The 21,581-nt window shown below is 35.7% G+C and overlaps 1 protein-coding gene across 1 annotated transcript in view; it reads left to right on the forward strand.

The window, feature by feature from the left end:
* CSNK2A1 (casein kinase 2 alpha 1) overlaps nucleotides 1-21,581 on the forward strand; it is a 49,390-nt gene that overhangs the window by 10,735 nt on the left and 17,074 nt on the right. Inside the window, 2 exon segments of the mRNA XM_074347078.1 lie at nucleotides 17,946-18,155; nucleotides 20,179-20,290. Coding sequence (XP_074203179.1) covers nucleotides 18,055-18,155; nucleotides 20,179-20,290 — 213 coding nt within the window. The 5' untranslated portion in view covers nucleotides 17,946-18,054.

Below are 21,581 nucleotides of genomic sequence, written 5' to 3' on the forward strand. Positions count from 1 at the left end.
GAATCATTGTTACCAGAAAGGCAGACCTGTTTACCTTTTCTCTTTCTTATGAGACACTGACAGTTAAATTTTTTTTAAACACTATGTGGAAAAGTTGTATAAGAATGTTCATAGCATCATTATTCATAATGGCCATAAAGTGGAAACTACCCAAATGTCCATCAGTTGATGAATGGATGAACAAAATGTGGTATATCCCTATAGTGGATTCAGCCATAAAAAGGAATGAACTACTGTAAAGCTGCATCATGGATGCACCTTGAAAATTTAAACGAAAGAAGCCAGACATTGCAAAATTACATACTGTGTGATTCCGTTTTTATCAAACGTAGGATAGGCAAATCCATAGATACAGAAAGCAGATTGCTGGTTCCTGGGAGGTAGAGGGATATTAGGAATGACTGCTGTGGGGTATTCGGTTTCTTTTGGGGCTGAAGATAATGATCTGGAATCAGATGGTGCTGATGGTCACACATTATAAACATGCTAAAAAACCACTGACTTACACACTTTAAAATGATGAGTGTGATGTTATGTGGATTTTACCTCAATTTTAAAAATTGAAAAAAAAATTACTCTTTCAGACAATTAGGACATGTATGTCTGCTGTACAGCAGGATAGACAGGCTGTAAATCTAGACAGGGTTTTTTTTTTAATCACTACCTCTCTGTGACATTATAGAAATTACTCAGGTTCACCTGTAAAATGGGAAAAAGGATTACCTAGGTCTTGGACTTGTTAGATTTAGGTGTTAAATATAAATCCCAAGGAGCAGTATAGGCATAGGCATTCACATTTCTTTAGAATCCAGGCATTAGGCAGATAATGTTTGCTGCCCTCAGTTCCAGCCTATTTTCTATTGTTGGCAAGTCTTGGGCAACCTACCATATTAATTGTTGCTCACCTGCCGGGAGTATGGTTGTCTCCTGGGTAACTTACCTCCATGACAGTGAAGGAGAGAGTGGGAGAGGGTATTAATCCTTATATTCTGCAGTTTCCTCAGTGTAATCAGATAGGTTAAATGACAGATCCAAGGTCATATTTGGTCTTAGTGGCTTCATTGGTCTTTCTACAACCTCATGATGCATTATAAAGCCAAGTTCATGTTTTTCAGTAATGGACTACTGAGCTGTTTCTGTAGCTCTGTCAAGGATTGTCTGGCACTGTGCTCATCACATGGGTAGATCACGTGGCCTCGTAAAAGCTTATGGCTCCAAAGAAACGTCTCTCACACATATTGACTAGCTTCTCATTTCATTGGGAAGTGATAGTATGACTGTTTCACCTCTGTTGTTAGTGATGGGAGTGATAACATTTACATGCAAGACCAAAGAGCATCTTTGAGATCAGCTACAGATCAAATATCCGTAATACAGCCAGGCTGCTCTTCTCAATTTTGAAGAGGAACGGGTCCATATGTAAGCAAGTTTGATTTTTGCCAAAATACTGTCTATTACTGTCTTGATATTCAATTCATCAAATATTTATGGAACATACCAACAAGCCTAGGCACTGTGTTAAATACAGGGCAATACCAAGAGAAACAAATCATGGTCTAAGTCCTTGAATTAATAATCTAATTTTAAAAAATCTAATGAGTGAGAAGTGTATAAACAAAATATGAGATAACATAATCAGTATATTTGAATGCTTTGGCCCCAGAGAGGAAGTACTTTGGTTCATTTTGGACAGGTGTGGAAAGGCTTCATAAAGAAACAAGACATGAAACTTGCTGCTTCTTGAAGGGTGAGTAGGATTTCCCCTAGAAAGCAGTACTGGAGGGTGTAAAGTATAAAGGCACAGAAAAGAGGGGAAACAACGTGTTCAGTAATCATTTGCTTAACATTTTTAGTTTTTAACTTTTAAAAAAATGTTCTAGAAATCTTAAGCTATGCAGTGGGAAGACATTAGGATAGAATGGAGGTTGTAAACTGATAGCCAGTTACAATACTGACTGAAATGGAAATGGTTATGGGATTATTCAGGATTTTCATTTCTTGTATCTGTTTGGGTAAGACTTTTTCCTCTAGGAATTTCAAATTTCCTGCCAAAAAGTTGTTCTCTCATGTTATTCTGTGTTTTAGGATACAGCATGTGATAGAATTTTTTTCCCTTTTTAATTTTATTTTTTAGATTAATATATTCCTTTTTGTATGTACAGTTCTATGAATTATAAGACACAGATTCAAGTAACCACTATCACAACCAGGATACAGAACAATTATATCATCTCCCTTATGTTACCTTTGGTAGTCATACCCAGCCTCCCACCCCTATACTCTGGCAACCAGTATTCTCAGTTACTGTAGTTTTATATTTTTCATGAATGTTATGTAAATAGAATCAATATGTAATGTTTTGAAACTGACTTCTTTCACTTAGCATATTGCTTTTGAGATTCATTGAAATTGTATCAATGGTTAGTTCCTTTTTATTGTTGAATAGAATTCCATTGTATGGATGGATCACAGTATGCTTATGTAGTTAAGACTCTTTGGTGATTATGGATAGAGCTCCTTTAAATGTACGTGTATAGGTTTTTATGGACATAGTGAGTGGGTTTTATGGGTTATAAGAAAAATTTTAACTTTATAAGAAATTGCCAGACTTTTCCAGAAGGGCTTAGCTGTACCATTTTGCATTCCTACCAGCAGTGTAAGAGTATTCAGTTGTTCCACATCTTCTCTATCACCTAGTTTTGTCAGTATTTAACATTTAATTTTGAAATAACTTTAGACTTACAGAAGAGTTGCAAAGATAGACTCTTCATATACTTTTACCCAGCTTCTCCTAATGTTAACATATCACATAACCATGATACTTAATTAAAACTAAGAAATTAACATTGGTACAATGCTCTAAACTATGGACTCTATTTGGATTTTACCAGTTATATCCTTTGTCTGTTCCAGAGTACCACATTACATTTAGTCATATGTCTCCTTAGTCTCCTCCAGTCTATGATAGCTTCTCAGTCTTTCCTTGATTTTTTGAACATTGACACTTTTACAGAAGACTGGTGAGATTTGTAGGATGTCCTTCAATTTAGGTTTGACTCTTATCATAATTAGATTATGATTATGGATTTTTGAGAATGCCATGGCGATGGCATGCTCTTCTCATTACATAGTTAGGGTATATGATATTAGCATAACCCATCTTTAGTGGTGTTTAGATAGTGTCTGCCAGGTTTCTGGCTTCTCCACTACAGAGTTACTATTTCTGTGTTTCCATACTTATTCATTAGAAGGGCTTTCCTTAGTCCAAACCACCTTCAGGAGAAGGAACATTGAGCTCCACCTCCTTGTGAAAAATCATATCAAATAATTTGTGGATGGATGTTAAAACCATCATAGTAATTAATGAATATCCTGGAGGAGATACTTAGAGGTTATGCAAATATCCTGTTCTCCTAAAAGTTTTAATAACCAATTTTAGCATTTGTCAGTGAATCTTGCCTGCGGCAATTACTGTACTGATCTAATGGTAAATTCTATTTCCTTTTTTCATTCTATATATGTAAGTTAAATTCTTGTGTAAGGAAAATTCTTTAAATTTATTTAATCATTTATTTACTATTTAATCATCATTTATATATTCTGGACTCATGGATGTTTATTTTATTTGGGGGGGCTACAATCTAGTATTATCATTACATTTTATTGTTCAGATTCTCCAAGCTTTTGCAATTGGAGCTCTTTCAGGTTGGCTCCCATGTCCCTTTGACTACAAGATTTGCCAAGCTATAATGTATTTTTTCTGCCCTGATCCTAGACTCAGCCATTTCTCCCAAGAGCCCTTGTTCCTTTTGTTGGAGAAAGGTATTAAGAAATCAAGATTTGGGCACTAGTTATTTTTGTTGCTACTTACTGGCACTGATTCTAGGTGCTCGCAGTGCTCAGAGCTAGAAATTTGCTTCCAGTGATGTCTTTGTGTTGTATGGTTTTATGGGTTTTGACAATACTTAGAGTAATAAATCCACCTCTACAGTATTAGAACAGTTGCGTTACCATGGGTCAACGACTCATGTTCTCTGTCTTTATAGTTCCGCCTTTTTCAGTCTGTCATATAAATGGAAGCATATAGCAGCTAGCTTTTTGGATTTGGCTTCTTAACAAATAGGTTTAAGATTCATTCATGTTGTGCAATAGTTTGTTTTCTGTTGTGTGATTATATTGTGTATCCATTCACCTATTCAATATCTTGGTTGTTTCCAGCTTTTTTGCAATTATGAATAAAACTGCTATTAACATTTCCATACAGGTTTTTGTGTAAACATAGATTTTCAGTGCACTTGAGTAAATAACTAGGAATGGGAATGCTGAGTTATATAAGTGTTTAACTTTATAGTCAGCGGCCAAACTTTTCCAAGATTGTTATACTGTGTTGCATTCCTATCAGAAATGAATTAGTTTATGTTACTCTGCATCCTCACCAGCTTTTGGTTTCTTAATTTTAGCCATTTTAACAGTTGATTGCCACATCACCCAAATCTGGGTGACAGTTGTATTCCTCAGGGTCACCTGATCCACAGTGGATGATCAATGTGTTAATAGCTGCGTAGTATATCTCATTTCAATTTGACTTTCCCTAAGGGGAAGAATATAGCTCAAGTGGTAGAGTGCATGCTCTAGGTTCAATCCCCAGCACTTTTCTAAAAATAAAGTAAACCTAATTACCTCCCCCACCAAAAAAATTAATCATTCATTCATCCATTCATTCATTTGACTTTCCCTAATGACTAATAATATTTGTTCTTTATATGCTTATCCACGTATCTTTTGTGAAGTGTCCAGATCTTTTGCCTGTTTTAATTGGGTTGTTTTCTTATTGTTGAGTTCTTTATATATGATACATGCAAGTCCTTTATCAGATACATGATTTACAAATATATTCTATCTGTGGCATTTCTTTTTATTCTGTTTACAGAGTCTTTCACAGAGCAGAAATGTTTTAATGTTGAAATCCAGTTTTTCAATTTTTGCTTTTATGGATTGTGCTTTTGGAGTTATGTAAAATACTCTGCCTAATACCATGTCACAAGATTTTCTTATGAAGGTTTGATAATCTTAGGTTTAGATCCACAATCCATTATGAGTTATTAGGTGTGAGGTTTAGATTGAAGCTCAGATTTTGCATATGGATGTCCGAGTGTCCCAAAACCATTTACAGAAAAGATGATCCTTTCTTCATTGAAATGCTTTTTAACTTTGTCAAAAATCAATTGGCCATATTTGTGTGGGTCTATTTCTGTACTCCATTCTGTTCTGTTGATTTATGTTTTATCCCTTTGCTAATAATACAGTTTTAATAACTGTAAGCTATGAATAAATAACTTAAAATTAGATAGTATGATTCCTCCAGCTTTATTTTTCTTTTTCAAAACTGGTTTGATTATTCTAGTTCATTTGGATTTTTAAATCCAGTCTGACAGTCTTTTGTCTTTTACCTGAATGATTTATTTCATTTATATTTAATATAATTAGTCATTTTTCCTCTCTGTTTCTAATATTCTGGGGTTTTTTCCTTTTGTTTTCTTACCATTTTTTGGATTCTTCCTATCATTCCATTTTCCCCCTATGGTATTTTTGTTCCATAAGTAGATACCACCATAAATGTTATAACTTGGAGCCCTAACTTGTCAAATTCTAATGTTAATCATTATTCAATATTTGAACTTTTCCATAAATTTTGCTCTTTATTTTCCCTTTCAACTCATGCCTTCCAAGTAGAATTATTGTTCTTTATTTTCTTTCTTTAGAGATATTTACTGGATATAGAGTTTTAATTTGGCAGGTTTTTTTTTTTCCTTAGCACACTGTTGGTATTAAACTGTCTTGGCCTCATTGTTGCCTTTGGAGAAGAAACAACTTCTAATATTGCTTTGAATGCAATTCATCTTCTCTGCTTGCTTTTCAGATTTCTCTCTCTTTGGCTTTACTTCTGTTTTATTGTATGTTTAGTTGTGAATTTCTTTTTTATTGATCTTGTTTGGAATTTGTTGGCTTCTGGAATGTGAGTGTGTAGTTACTTCTGGGAAATTCTCAGCTGTTAACCATTTCAGCTATTGCCTCTGCCATGTCCCATTTTCTCCTTTTCTTCCAATACCAATTAAAAGTATATCAAACCACTTCACAGTATTATTATTCTCTTATTTTTTCATAGTTTTGACTTTTCTGCTACACTGTGGATAATTTCTAGCCTATTTGCCAGTTCCTTAGTTCCTTTTCTCTTCATCTTTGTTGAATCTACTCTTAAATCGATCCATTTCAATTATTTTTTATTTCTGAAACTTCATTCTTCTATGTTTTGGAATCTGCTCTTTTTTTTTAATTTTTTTTATTGAGTAATAGTCATTTTACAATGTTGTGTCAAATTCCAGTATAGAGCACAATTTTTCAGTTATACATGAACATACATATATTCATTGTCACATTTTCTTTTTTCACTGTGAGCTACCACAAGATCTTGTATATATTTCCCTGTGCTATACAGTATAATCTTGTTTATCTATTCTACATTTTGAAATCCCAGTCTGTCCCTTCCCACCCCCCACCCCCTTGGCAACCACAAGTTTCTATTCTATGTCTATGAGTCTGTTTCTGTTTTGTATGTATGTATGTATGTATGTATGTATTTATTTATTTATTTATTTATTTTTAGATTCCACGTATGAGTGATCTCATATGGTATTTTTCTTTCTCTTTCTGGCCTACTTCACTTAGAATGACATTCTCCAGGAACATCCATGTTGCTGCAAATGGTGTTACGTTGTCGGCTTTTATGGCTGAATAGTATTCCATTGTATAAATATACCACATCTTTATCCAGTCATCTGCTGATGGACATTTAGGCTGTTTCCATGTCTTGGCTATTGTAAATAGTGCTGCTATGAACATTGAGGTGCAGGTGTCATTTTGAAGTAGGGTTCCTTCTGGATATATGCCCAGGAGCGGGATTCCTGGGTCATATGGTAAGTCTATTCCTAGTCTTTTGAGGAATCTCCATACTGTTTTCCACAGTGGCTGCACCAAACTGCATTCCCACCAGCAGTGTAGGAGAGTTCCCTTTTCTCCACAGCCTTTCCAGTATTTGTCATTTGTGGACTTTTGAATGATGGCCATTCTGACTGGTGTGAGATGATACCTCATTGTAGTTTTGATTTGCATTCCTCTGATAATTAGTGATATTGAGCATTTTTTCATGTGTCTATTGATCATTTGTATGTCTTCCTTGGAGAATTGCTTGTTTAGGTCTTTTGCCCATTTTTGGATTGGGTTGTTTGTTTTTTTCTTATTAAGTTGTATGAGCTGCTTATATATTGTGGATATCAAGCCTTTGTTGGTTTCATTTGCAAAAATTTTTTCCCATTCTGTAGGTTGTTTTGTTTTATTTATGGTTTCCTTTGCTGTGCAGAAGCTTGTAAGTTTAATTAGGTCCCATTTGCTTATTCTTGCTTTTATTTCTATTGCTTGGGTAGACTGTCTTAGGAGAACATTTTTGAGATGTATGTCAGGTAATGTTTTGCCTATATTTTCTTCTAGGAGGTTTATTGTATCTTGTCTAATATTTAAGTCTTTGATCCATTTTGAGTTGATTTTTGTATATGGGGTAAGGGAGTGTTCTAGCTTCATTGATTTACATGCTGCTGTCCAGTTTTCCCAACACCATTGGCTGAAGAGACTGTCTTTATTCCATTGTATATTCTTGCCTCCTTTGTCGAAGATTAGTTGCCCAAAAGTTTGTGGGTTCATTTCTGGGCTCTCTATTCTGTTCCATTGGTCTATATGTCTGTTTTTGTACCAATACCATGCTGTCTTGATGACTGTAGCTCTATAGTATTGTCTGAAGTCTGGGAGAGTTATTCCTCCAGCCTCTTTCTTTTTCTTCAGTAATGCTTTGGCAATTCTAGGTCTTTTGTGGTTCCATATAAATTTTATTATGATTTGTTCTAGTTCTGTGAAATATGTCCTGGGCAATTTGATAGGGATTGCATTAAACCTGTAGATTGCCTTGGGCAGTGTGACCATTTTAACAACATTGACTCTTCCAATCCAGGAGCATGGGATATCTTTCCATTTTTTAAAAATCTTCTTTAATTTCCTTCATCAATGGTTTATAGTTTTCTGTGTATAATTCTTTCACCTCCTTGCTTAGATTTACTCCTAAGTATTTTATTACTTTGGGTGCTATTTTAAAGGGGATTGTTTCTTTACTTTCTTTTTCTGTTGATTCATCATTAGTGTAAAGAAATGCAACTGATTTTTGAACGTTAATCATGTAACCTGCTACCTTGCTGAATTCTTCCATCAGCTTTAGTAGTTTTTGTGTGGACCTTTTAGGGTTTTCTATATATAGTAACATGTCATCAGCATATAGTGACACTCTTACCTCTTTTTTTCCAATTTGAATCCCTTTGATTTCTCTCTCTTGCCTGATTGCTGTGGCTAGGACTTCCAAGACTATGTTGAATAGGAGTGGTGATAGTGGGCAGCATTGTCCCAGATTTTAGTGGGAAGCTTTTGAGTTTTTCACCGTTGAGTACTATGCTGGCTGTAGATTTGTCATATATAGCTTTTATTATGTTGAGATACGTTCCCTCTACACCCACTTCGGTGAGAGTTTTTATCATAAATGGGTGTAGAATTTTATCAAATGCTTTTTCTGCATCTGTTGAGATGATCATGTGATTTTTGTCCTTTCTCTTGTTGATGTGATGTATTACATTGATTTGCGTATGTTGAACCACCCTTGTGTCCCTGGGATGGACCCACTTGATCAGGATTTTTATGTGCTGTTGGATTCTATTTGCTAATATTTTGGTAAGGATTTTTGCATCTGTGTTCATCAGTGATAGTGGTCTCTTTTTTGGTAGTGTCTTTGCCTGGTTTTGGTATCAGGGTGATGGTGGCTTCATAGAATGAGTTTGGGAGTATTCCCTCCTTTTCAGTCTTCTGGAATAGTTTGAGAAGGACTGGTATGAGTTCTTCTTTGTATGTTTGGTAGAATTCCCTGGTGAAGCCGTCCAGTCCTGGACTTTTATTTGTAGGGAGGTTTTTTGTTGCTAATTCTATTTCATTTCTAGTGATCGGTTTGTTCAAGTGTGCTATTACTTTTTAAAGTACCCTGTTCCCTGCAGATATTTTGAAGCTTCTCTCATTTCTATAAGTATAGTCAACATAGTTGTTTCATAGTTCGAGTCTAAGATCAGAAGTCTCTGGATTTTTTCTGTTGTCTGTTCTTTTTCTTCCAGTTCTTATTCTTGGAGTCATTTCCTTCAACACCTAGTTGTCTTTTATTACAAGCTGGATGTTGTATTAATACAACAAAATTATTTGTAGGAATCATTTGAGGCCCATAGCAAGGTATTTTTCTCTGCAGAGCGCTTGCTCATGTCAGGTGTCTATGGACATCACTGATCCAGGGACCACCTTAAAACAAGCTTCAGATCAAATATTCCCTCTGTAGGGCTATAATTCTTCCGTGAATCTTCCACTCTCCCATTCACTCCTTCCATAAGGTTTTAGCTCTCTGAAGTCTCAGCTTATTATGGAGAAGGTCTCTTTGCCCTTCCGTCCTCCCTCCCTCCCCCCTCTCTCCTCACCTTGTGAGAACCCCAGACTTTAGTTTCTGTCAGAAACAAAATTCTAATTTTCAGTAATCAACAAAGACTGTTTGGGCTTCCTTGCTTGCTTATCTTCTCTGGGTTCTCATTTTCTTTTCACTTTTGACTGTGTACTTGTCTGTCTTGTTTAAGAATATGAGAGAGAGATGGGGGAGAGGGGAGTGTGTGTGTGTCTGTGTTTAATTTTCTCTTTGATTCTCAGTGGGAGAGTTGACCTGAATATAAATAACCTAGCCTGCCATTACTGAAAACAGGAAAATTACCTGGAAAGTCCTGATTTCTTACTTTGAAATCTGAAAAGCACTCACACTTTCAGGAATTGTCTACACTCAATAGCTGCTTATCCTTTCTAGGTATTTTGCTTTGCACCTCAGCAGTAGAAACTAATTTGTTTGAGGAGTGGAGAAAGGAAGAGAATGAGATCTAAATTGCAATGATTGTGAATTAATAATTGTTTGGGGGAAGGGCACACACACTAACAGTCAAGTAGAGTACACTAGTGTTTTCCAAATCAGATATAGAGGTTGCTGCTCTGATTTGCTTCTTACAGAGGATAACAAGGTGTGCTAGCCTTTGGTCATTTTGGGGTACAAAATTATAGGTCTTTAAAATTCCTAACTGCTTTAAGTATTGTGCTCTATAGTTTCTTGTTTTAGTGTTTTTCATCTGAATAATTCCTATGCATCCTTTAAAACTGAGCTTAGATGTTATTTCTTCACTGACTGCCTTTCCCCAAACATTGAGGTACTCCATAAGTATTTGTTGAATGAATAATAGGTTGGTTGGTGACTTAAATTCCCTTCAATGCCTGCAGAGCACCCTGACTCAATTCTTTCAAGCACTGATCACTTGAGATTTTAATGGTCTGATTTTTTGGTTGTTATTGTTGGAGGGCAGAGTTACTTTCTTTATTCTCCAGGGTCTAGAGAAAGGATCCTTTCCTGGCAATCAAGCACAGATTTCCTGGTACATAATAAGTATTCAATAAATGCTTAATGAATGAACATTGTGCTCTTGATTTGAAAGGAGGAGATAATTGGAAATTAAGGGCAACTGTGGACAGTTAAAACAAGTAATTCAGATAGTATTAACTACTTATGCTTTTTTTGTGTTCATTTGGCCTTTTAAGCAGTGCCACTTTAAAAAGAGAAAGGGCAAGTTTGTATGACTGAATGTTTGTCTTTGCTTCTACGACTAGGCAAAAACATACATAGTTATACTCTCCTTGAGTTTGTTCCACAAATTCTGCATCTCTCTTACCAGTTTATGCTGCCTGATTGCTAAGAAGAGTTAATTCTCTGCAGCAGTACTTCAGAGGTTTTTTTTCCTCATACAACTGCTTTTCCTCTAAACAAGTGGTCCTAAATCATGTACTCAATGCAGTATAAGCACATTCCTCATTTTTTACTGTAGAACTCTTTGTCCTTTCTGGATGAATATGAGATCTTGTTTATTTACTGTGGTTGATCTAGGGATGGTAGGGGGATTTCTTTTCTTTTCTTTTCTTTCTTTTTTTTTTTTTTTTAAAGATCAAGGCCTTAATAAACTTTACGGTTGAAAGACCTAATAAACATTAGGGTTAAAAAACTATCACAGCTTGAAAATAAACTTAACTTTTTTAAGTTCCAGAATAATCTTTTCCAGTTCTAATACTGGAGAGTTGATCTATAAAAATTCATTAGTACAAATGATGGTTAGACTTGTGCAGTTTCTGATATTGGACCATTTACTAAGCCTCTGATTTTCTTTTTAGTTGCCAGATTGAAAAACAGAAATCATACGGAGTAGAAGAGATTAGAGGGAGAAACCGGCTGAAGAGGGCAAGAGGAGTTTTTATTGAAATTAATTAGTTCTGTTACATTCATGTCAAAAAATTTGATTTTGACAGCACGTATTTTAGCCTGATGATTTAATGAAGTTTTTGTTTCCTTGCATTTTATTAAAGGATGGGTCACACAGAGCCATGTAATTGGCTTTGGTTGTGTGATCTGACTTTAGTAGGAAAAATTTTGTTGAGAAGATAATTTTTCATAGTTGATTAGTTGGCTTCTGTTATGCTAAGCATTGAACAAGCCCTAGCCATGTCTTTATTCATAGTCAGTCTGAGGGCTTTTCAGATAGACTTAGTGATCTGAAATTGCTAGCCACTGAAGTTACATCTCCTTTTATGCGCTACATGGGGACAGTAAGGACTAATTAGTTCATTTAAAATGAAAATTATTAGGAAAGGTAATCCTTTTTCTGTAAGTCATTTTCTGTAAGTTTTCTTAAGATATACTTGTATTATGAATGATGGATAGGAGAATTGACCTTCAGGATATCCAGGACTCAAGCACTTTTCCCAAGTTTCAGATAAGCTGTTGTAAAAATTGCTTAGCTAAAGTTTCTCCAGTATTCTCTTAATTTTAATTGTTTTGGGGGGAAAGGACAAATCTTAACTGTGGCCCTGTTATTTAATAGAAGAAGCTATATAATATTGTGGGGGCGAGTTGAAAGAGAGTGAAGGGGAAACTACTCAGGAACCCTTCAGTTGGTCTTTCAATTTTCCTAGCTATGTACCAGATGACCTGAAGTGTTTTGCTTGTATTGTATGTTTTATGACGGGGAGATAATTAGATTTATTCATTGATTTCTGCTTGGAGGAGGTACTGGGGATTGAACCCAGGACCTCTTGCATGCTGAGCATGTGCTCTACCACTTGAGCTATACCCTTCCCCCAACCTGAAGTGTTTGGGGGCACCCTGCCTTTTGGAGGCAACTTCGTTTTCATAACATTGATTTGATCGATGAATAATATTTACTGAACATCTTGCAAAACACAAAACCTTGAGCTGGGTACTGTAAAGTGAAAAGATAAATCAGATAATGGATCTTGACTTCAAAAGCTAAGGGTCTAATAAGGAAATTTAAGGTTTGAAGTCCACTGTATATGAGGTAGAAAGTGATAAGTTTTATAGAAATGAGAAGACTTGTACCTTGAAAGCCAGCCAGCTTGGCTTTGAATCGTAGCTCCATCTTTACCAGATATTCTTGATAAAGCTTCTGAATTTACTGTTTTCTTATGTGTAGATTAGGGAATGAAATACCTGCCACATAGAATTTGGGGAGAGGTGGGTAGATTATTTAAAACTGAAAAGCTCTTTTGGCTCATGCTTCTCATATCCAATTGCCTATTCAGTGTCTAGTACGTCAAAGAGCCGTTTTAACCTTATATTCAACACCTGACTTGTGAGTTCTCTTCCAGAATGTTTTCTGTCTCCATGAACGGCATTGACAGTCTCCCTAGCCAGAAATCTGAAAGTCACTTCCACTTTTTACCCCATTATCCATTCCATCCAGAGCTATTGATTTTATACCATAAATTTTGCCTGTCAGATTAGTTCACTCATTAGTTCTCCATTGCTACCGCCATAGGCCAGATCTTCACAATTTCTCACATACACTACTGTTGATAGCTTTCTGTTTCCCTGAATCTGTTCTTTCTGCCTGTCCCGCACCTACCAGAATAAATTTATTTAAAATAAATTTTATTTATTTAAAATGTATATATGGGTCATTTTCCTGTTTAAAACTCTTCAGTGAGTTTTCATTATCCTTAATCTGCAGATAAAATCTTAAAAGCATATTCGTCTCATCCGTGTTCTGCCTTGCTCGTTTTTATATCCCCAAGGCCTATCATAGTACTTTTTCATAGTAGATGCTCATATATTTAAGGGGTGACCGAAGGAAGGAATTTCTGAAAGAACCAAATCTATAACTGGGAAAATTAGGCTGTCCTTTTGTTTCCTTCCTGTTTGGTTTCATGTGAATATGCATACACATTTACAGCGGTACAGGTAAAATACTATTTCTGAATAAAATAAATGTTTATCTTTTTTTTCACATCTTCTTTTTACCCTGTCCTGTCACCCTCCTTCATCTGTCCTTGCACCATTTAATTTATCTGAAATTGCTTAGCTGTAGTTCAAGAACCCCCTATTTTCTTCTCTCCACATAATTAATGAAGGTCAACCATTTGGAATTCGTGTGAATTACTCTCTTACTGTAAGCAGACTATTTGGTGTGCATGACAGTAAAGTAAAGCACCTCTTTGGGGTACTGCAAAACAGCTAGTTGTCCTCCCAGTGGAGACTCAAGTTCACCAGTTCATAAATTAGGTCCCAGCTGATGAGGCACAAAGCTGCAAAGGTCAATCAAACAAGTACTTGAGAATCTCAAGAGTTTCATTAGTGAATAGTCTTGCTCTGCTCTTAGAGAATGCCAAGGCCTTAAGAGAGCAGAGGAAGGCTGGGTGATAAGAGTATGATAGATACATGAGCTAGTAAATGGGAGTTGGGGAATATTTTCCATATGAGTCAGATGATTTCCAGGGAGAAATGAGGTCTCATTTTGTAATGACATGTCCACCCATGAGTTGGCCCTTAAAGGCTGGGCACTTTCTTATTTCATATTCATAGCTTGTTGCATTTAATCCCAGTTGTTAAATTTGTGCTGATTTTACAAACTTATTGAGCTCTAGGGGAAGGGCTTTGAGATCCACAGTTAAATGGTATCTTATAGAATATCAACAAAGAATAAAATACATATAAAGGAATATAGAGACTGAAGAGAAAGATACTGTTTCAGAGAAGAAGGGAAGAATTTAAAAGTTTATTGTCATTAAAAGTCATAAATTTCTGGGGACAGTATTTCTACTGGTTTAATGCTGTCGTATATACTCTTTTGGCTGTTTGTGCACATGTGCCTTTATGCATCTCCTTAATGTCTTTTGCTGTTGTCAGTGCAGGGATAATAGTCACCAAAAAAGTCCTACAATACAAATGACCTTACATCTTTGGAAAGAAGAAAAGTTACAGTAAAAGTGTCTGTTTTTTTTGCTTGTTTGGGGTGTGTGTATTTTTAAATAATTAATCGATATTAGGTAAAGATAAATTAGGTTTTTATCACCTATGTTGTTTTTATAAAACCAAAGATAAATATTTGGAAATAATTTGAAAGAGTCTTGATTCACTTTTTATTAAGTATTTGAATAATTTTGTTGTTTTCTGGCCATCTAAATTGTATATGTATGAGACCCCAGAGTTGAACAGAGGCAGGTTGCAGGGGTTTTATGAAAGGGAGAATTCTAAGTAGACACATGGATCTTTTGATCTCATGTATTGTGTGAGGATTGAGTGTCACTGTCTGTCACAATTCTGGAGTATAGCATTAACCCTCATCCCAGTCTCTTACTCTTTCTCTGAAAGCTTTAAGCCACTGGAACCATGGACATAAGGAGACATCACTTCTGGCTTATCTTTCGGTATGGTAGCTAAGCTCCAACTTCAATGCAGCATTGGAAAGAACATGCAGATTCTTGTAAATGGGTCTCTCAGAGCTCTCAAATAGGCACAGTTCTAAACACTTTATACTTACTAACTCATTGAATCTTCACCACAAACCTTAAGGTAAATATAGTTGTCTCTATTTTTATAGTCTGGTTGAATGTCAGCTCCTTCTAGCTATGTCCTTTGGCAAGTTACTTAACCTTTCTTGAGTTTCCTCATCTGTAAAATGGGGATAATGGTAACTTCCTTACCATTTCCTTGTGTGGTAAGGATTAAACGCTTGTAGATGTTAACTATTGTTATCTAACTAGTTTATGATTACATGGAAAAGAAAGATTACTGTCAGAAGAATCAGAAATTTGGTTTCTGGTCATTATTCTGCTCTTAGTAGCTATGTGATTGTAGGTAAATTTTCCTCGTCTTGAGCCTCACTTTCTTATACCCATTTTTTAACTTTTTATTTGGAAGTAACTTCATATTTATATGAGACAAAAATAGTACAGATATGACACCAAAAGCAAGATAAGACAAAATAGAAAAATTGGGCTTCATCAAGATTAAATAATTTTGTGCATCAAAGGACACCATCAACAGAATAAAAAGGCAACCCACAGAAGGGGAGAAAAATATTTGCAAATAATATATCTGGTAAAATACTAATATCCGGAATATATAAGGAACTTCTACAACTGAATAACCAAAAAAACCCACAATTAAAAAATAGACAAAGGACTGAAATAGTCATCTCTCCAAAGAAGACATATAAATGACTGAAAAACACAAAAAAATGCTCAGCATCACTAATCATTAGGGAAATACAAATCAAAACCACAGTGAGATACCACTTTATAACCATTAAGAAGGCTGCTATTTAAAAAAACATATAAATGCTGGGGAGGACGTGGAGAAGTTGGAACCTTGCTGCATAGCTGATGGAAATAGAAAATGATGCAGTCACTGTGGAAAAGTGTGTGTTGGTTTCTCAAAAACTTAAACACAGAATTAACATACAATCCACAATTTCACTCCTGGATGTATACCCAAAAGAATTGAAAGCAGAAACTCCAAAGATATTTGTACACTAATGTTCATAGCAGCATTATTCACAAAAGCCTGAAGGTGGAAACAACTCAAGTGTGTATTGATAGGTAGACAAAATGTGGTATATACACGCAGTGGAAATATTTAGCCTTTAGGAAGAAGGAAATTCTGGCACATGAAGACATGCTAAATGAAATGAACCAAATGTAATATGACAGATAGTCTTCAGTTCCACTTATGTGCAGTACCTAGAGTAGACAAACTCAGACAAAAAATAGCACAGTGGTTATAAGGAGCTGGGAGGAAGGAATTGGTATTTAATGACTCAAGAGTTCCAGTTTGAGATGATGAAAAACCTCTAGAGATAGAGGGTGTGATGGTTGTACAACCATGTCAGTGTACTTTCAGTACCACTGAACTGTACACTTAAACATGGTTAAATTGGTAAGTTTTACGTATATTTTATAATTTTTAAAAATACATGTTTCATCACAAATAAAAATAGTACAAAGAACAACTGTATCCCCCTTTACCCAGATTTACCTGTTGTAATATTTTACCCCATTTGCTTTATCATGTGTGAGTGTACTCTTGCATACACCTAATCTACTATCTGAATTCCAGTTTTGTCATTTGATCTGATAGTATTGTTCTTTATAGTGTTTTCCCCCCTTCTAGTACAGAATACAGTCTAGGGTGGGACATTGTACTTAGTTGTCATGTCTCATAAGCCTTCCCTTAGCTTTTATAATATTGACATTTTTGAAGAGCAGTGTATTACTCCCCATCCCCACCCTTTTTTTAATAGAAGCATCCTTATTTTCTGTTTGTCTTTTCCTTGTCATTAGATTGAGGTTCCACAGTCTTGGCCAGAAAATGTGTAAGTGATGTGTCTTCCTCAGGTTATGACATCTGGAGACTTAATACATTTTTAAAAATCTAATTGACTTTATTCAATGTTTATGCTTTGGGCAGCATGGATGCCTAACAAACAGAAGGGTGTTCCCTCAATGCATTTTTAATTAAAAGGAGAGTAAAGAGAACCAACAAATGCTATAGGAACCTCAGAGAACAGATGAATAGGTTGGAATGGTTGGGGAAGACATAATAAGGGAAACTTAGTTTACTGATTTGGTAGAAAGCATATTTCTAAAATTTTACCAGCCTTTCCTTGGTATCAAATTTTGCTTTATTTCAGTCAATTTATATTGCTGTCTTCTACCAGCCTCTATTAAATGTCAGGAAGAAATTACTGGCTTTTTTTTTTTTTTAGCGAAATCAAGTGTATCTTTCAAATGGTGCTCATGAGTCTACCGATTATTATGTAAGGTTCCCCAAATAATAAAATGGCATTGGACCTTTGTTTTTTTAATGGAAGTAATGGGGATTAAACTCAGGACCTCGTGCATGCTAAACATGCACTCTACTGCTAGGCTATACCCAGCCCCCCAACATTGAACTTTAATGAATGAGAACATTATTCCTTTCCTGCTTTCATCAAATATTAGAGTCAGACTGAGGGTTTGTACTCTTGGCTTTGCCACCATTCTAGAGCCTTTTAGCACCGATACCTGAGTTGCTGAAAGGAAAGTGCTGTTCTTGCCAATACTTTTTGTAAAATGTATATAAATAGTAGTAATGCTGATAGGTTTAGCCTTTCTTCTCTTTCAGGCTGTCTTATAAAGAGCATCCAAACTTTAGATAAGGAGGTAACAGGCTACTTCATAGAATAAGATTAGGGTCAATATAGGTTTAAGTATGTTTCTTGGGTGTTTTGTTTTTTCCCCATGTTATAGGAAACAATGTGATTGGCACAGTTGGGATATATTCATTGATAAACAGGGAGAAGAGACAGAGGTATATTTGAGGCCAGTATTGTAAGATGATTTTTTTTCTTCCCATGTACTTTTTAAAAACAACTCCTTGGCCTTTGTGCATTTTGTTTCTGCAGTTTGAAGAAAACAGGTCTGAAACAAGGTCTTAACCCCAGCTGCCTCTCAACACGGTGACTGCCAGGTCTCCAAACATCAAGTCCAGCTTTGTCCGCCAACCTGTCTGACATGTCGGGACCCGTGCCAAGCAGGGCCAGAGTTTACACAGATGTTAATACGCACAGACCCCGAGAGTACTGGGATTATGAGTCACATGTGGTGGAATGGGGGTAATTATTTCCATTTACTTCACTGTACTCACCCAAAGGGCTGACTCTTACGGATTTGTTGAGTAATTTATGTCAGGAAACCTCCCTGACTGTGCACTTATAAACCTCAAGATTGAACCCGATCTGTGTTTTCTTTTGCAGTAAAACAGGGTATTGCTTTGGCAAATTAATAGTTTTGGTGGGTTTATCAGTTAAAAAATCATTTCAGTCTCTTCTTAATTCTTTTCTCCAATGTATGTATTCTGTGTATAAAGCTTGTAACAAAGAGTTACCTGTTAGGTTGCTCAGCTAAGGGCTTTGTAGTTAGATCAGAATTAATACTTGGGAGGCTTTGAACTTTGAAAACACCAGACTCTTACATAAAATATTTTTGAGGTCAGAGAATGTTGTCCCATGATGATACTGAAGGATGAAACAGTTCTCCAGAAAGGTGTCCTCTTTCTGATAAGAAGCAAAATTAAACCTGTAAAATATTAGCCCTTATCATAGGCTAGCCATGTGTAACATGGAATTCAGCCCAAATTCCATCCTGAACAGTTGCAGTCTGCCTGAACAGCTGTGTTTGCCCTCCTAATTCTCTGTGCAGTCTCATTTGGATGTCCCAGCATGGTATGTATTTAATTGATCAGATCATACCTTTTGTGATAAAATTATTTTGACATTCAAATGCAAAAGAAAGCAATTTGAAAACTCAAAGCTGCAGCTCCCATATGCTACATTTTATATCTGTCCACATGTGATGTTCATATCCTGTAAGTGGTTAAAAATAAGTCTCCTAAAATTGTCATGGGGTGTTTTTTAATCCTGATCAGACCATGGTTCTTAACAGTAAGTACATTGCCTCTGCACAAGAAGGCATAGTGTGCTTCAAAGATACCATCAAGAACCATGGTACAGTGCCAATAGATGTTATCATTATTGATACCCTAACAGTTTTCCTCTTATGTCACATGCTTTGGACTCTAGGAATACTCTAGGAGTTTTACTACAGAAATTTCAACCAGTCTCTTCAAATTAAGTGTTTTGCACATAATTCTGCTTAAATGGCACTAAACAGCCCTTTTGAGTTTTTGCCATGGTGCTATTTGCTTGCTTGAATTTGTTTTCTATGCCCTCCCACAAGAGAACTGGACCAGATCTAAGAGCTTCCTTCCCTAGACCTGCCATGGTTATTGTATTGTCCATTGTCTTGAGTATCTTTCTCCTTCTCTGTTCATTCACTTTCTTTTTAGCTGCTTGAGGAAAATGAACGGCTGATTTGTTACATATTGGATTCTCAGTGTCTCCAGCAGGAATAAATAACTTGTAGGTCTTATTAAAAAGATTGTATTTGTCATTCTTTAGAGCAGACCCCTCTAAGTTGTAAGCAGAGGCAGGGAGCAAATGTTGACATTTTCCTTATTCATTTCACCTCTAATGTTGCTTACTGGCCTTGGAATATGGGTAAAAGTAGGGAAAGAGACACCTAACTATGGTTAATGAGCTATAGTGTGGTTTCCAAACTCCATTACATGAACTGTCCTCAGATCCTTGGAGGGCAAGTAGGAGGTCAAACCTATATATTTGAAAATCACTTAAATGCAAAGAGGCCCATTAAAAATCAGCTGCTCCCAAAGTGTGGCTGAATTGAAATATTCTTACAGCATATATTGACTTCTTGCTAAATGCTAGCTCTGGACCAGGCACTGGGGGACAGGAATATGTAAAAATTATTCTCCAAGGGAAAGCTGTCTGTTATTGGAGACAAATGTACATAACAAACCCTAATACAAGCTAGTGATGTATGGTATGCCAGTAGAGATGTAAACCATTTGGGATTTGAAAGAATAATTTAAAGGCTTAAATTTTTTAATTGTAGGATAGGGAACACAACATTTTTAACTGGCCAAATTAAAAAAAAAAATCAATTTGGGAATTATTTGAAATACCTCTTACTTATTTTTCTCCTACTGGTTTTAGTTTTATAAATTGAATTAGTGCTTGATAATACGAACTTTTTAAATCATTGTGACTTTGTTCACAGAAATCAAGATGACTACCAGCTGGTTCGAAAATTAGGCCGGGGTAAATACAGTGAAGTATTTGAAGCCATCAACATCACAAATAATGAAAAAGTTGTTGTTAAAATTCTCAAAGTAAGTATAAGAAGAAAAAGATTATAATTTCAAAGGTTTGGGGGGGTTCGTTTTTTATTTTATTTTATTTTGTTTTTTTAAGTAATAGTGATACCTTTTTTAAAGTAGCATTTGAAAGCGTTCTTGGAGTGCTTTAACACCTTTATTGTTTCTCTGAAGTCAATAGAAGAGGTTATCTTCATTTGACAAATCAGGAAACTGAAGCAACAAGTGATTAGACTCAAGTGGTATAGCTAGTTATGGCAGAGGAAGGGAGTAAAGATTCAGTCTTCTCTCTCCTTGGTCTTGCCTAACACTGATTTCCTGTATTTTTAGTTATGTTATGCTTTTGTTTTCAATAAATTATTACCTCTACTGTGTAAGGATGAGGAGTCACAAATGTAAGCTTTTAGAGGGCAGGCAGATGACATTAATGCAGCTAGTTGGATTTAAGTGCACATGATTAGAGTATGTGAGTGATGGGTACTTTGGAATGTACTCCAGCTCCAGCTGATTATTGCCTTACATTAATGCAAGTCCAGTGTTGCTTGATACTGTTTTATAAAGAGAAACTAGACACTTATATTTGCATACTAACTCTTTCGGTTTTTAAGTGTTGGCTCGAAAATTTTTTAAAACACTCCAGATTTGACCAGTGGGCTACCAGTATGTAAATTGTGATTTAGTTATAACTGTGCTGTGTACTGTCATATACCAGAAACTTAGCATATGGTTCCTTGCCACAGGAACTTCTCCATATTTGATATGAGAAGCAGAGGGTCCCAGACGTTCTCAGTTTATAGCAGCCATATCGCCTCAGTAACTTTCACGGTACCCCTAAGCCAAAAGAAATACAGTTTTGTATATTAAGTAGTTAAGTCCAATTAACTTTAAAAAAAAGTTTTTATGTTTCAACTTGGTTAACCATTTTAAAAGTTATACACATGAAAGAGAAAAGTAATTTTATTTTATTCTTATATAACCATAATTAATTATTATTGGGATACATATACCTGTTAGTCTTTGCACAGCTTCTCAAATGTTGGCATCAGATTGAACACCAGCAGTCTCATTTCCTGTTCCACATTAATTTTTGCACAATACCTTTTGTCACAGCAACTGCTGAAAACCCAGCTTCACAAAAATATGCCATCAGAGAGAATGTAGTGCAATCTAATATTGAAACTATGAACTACCTCAAGCTCGTAGTGCACTCAGTGTCTAGCAGATAGCAAGTATTAATTGGTGTTTACCTCAAAAATTAGAAATTCACAGAGCGCCTGTGAATTTTCTGAGGTGCTTTGGCATACTT

The sequence above is a fragment of the Camelus bactrianus genome, chromosome 19 (genome assembly GCF_048773025.1).
Source record: "Camelus bactrianus isolate YW-2024 breed Bactrian camel chromosome 19, ASM4877302v1, whole genome shotgun sequence".
Lineage (NCBI taxonomy): Eukaryota > Metazoa > Chordata > Mammalia > Artiodactyla > Camelidae > Camelus > Camelus bactrianus.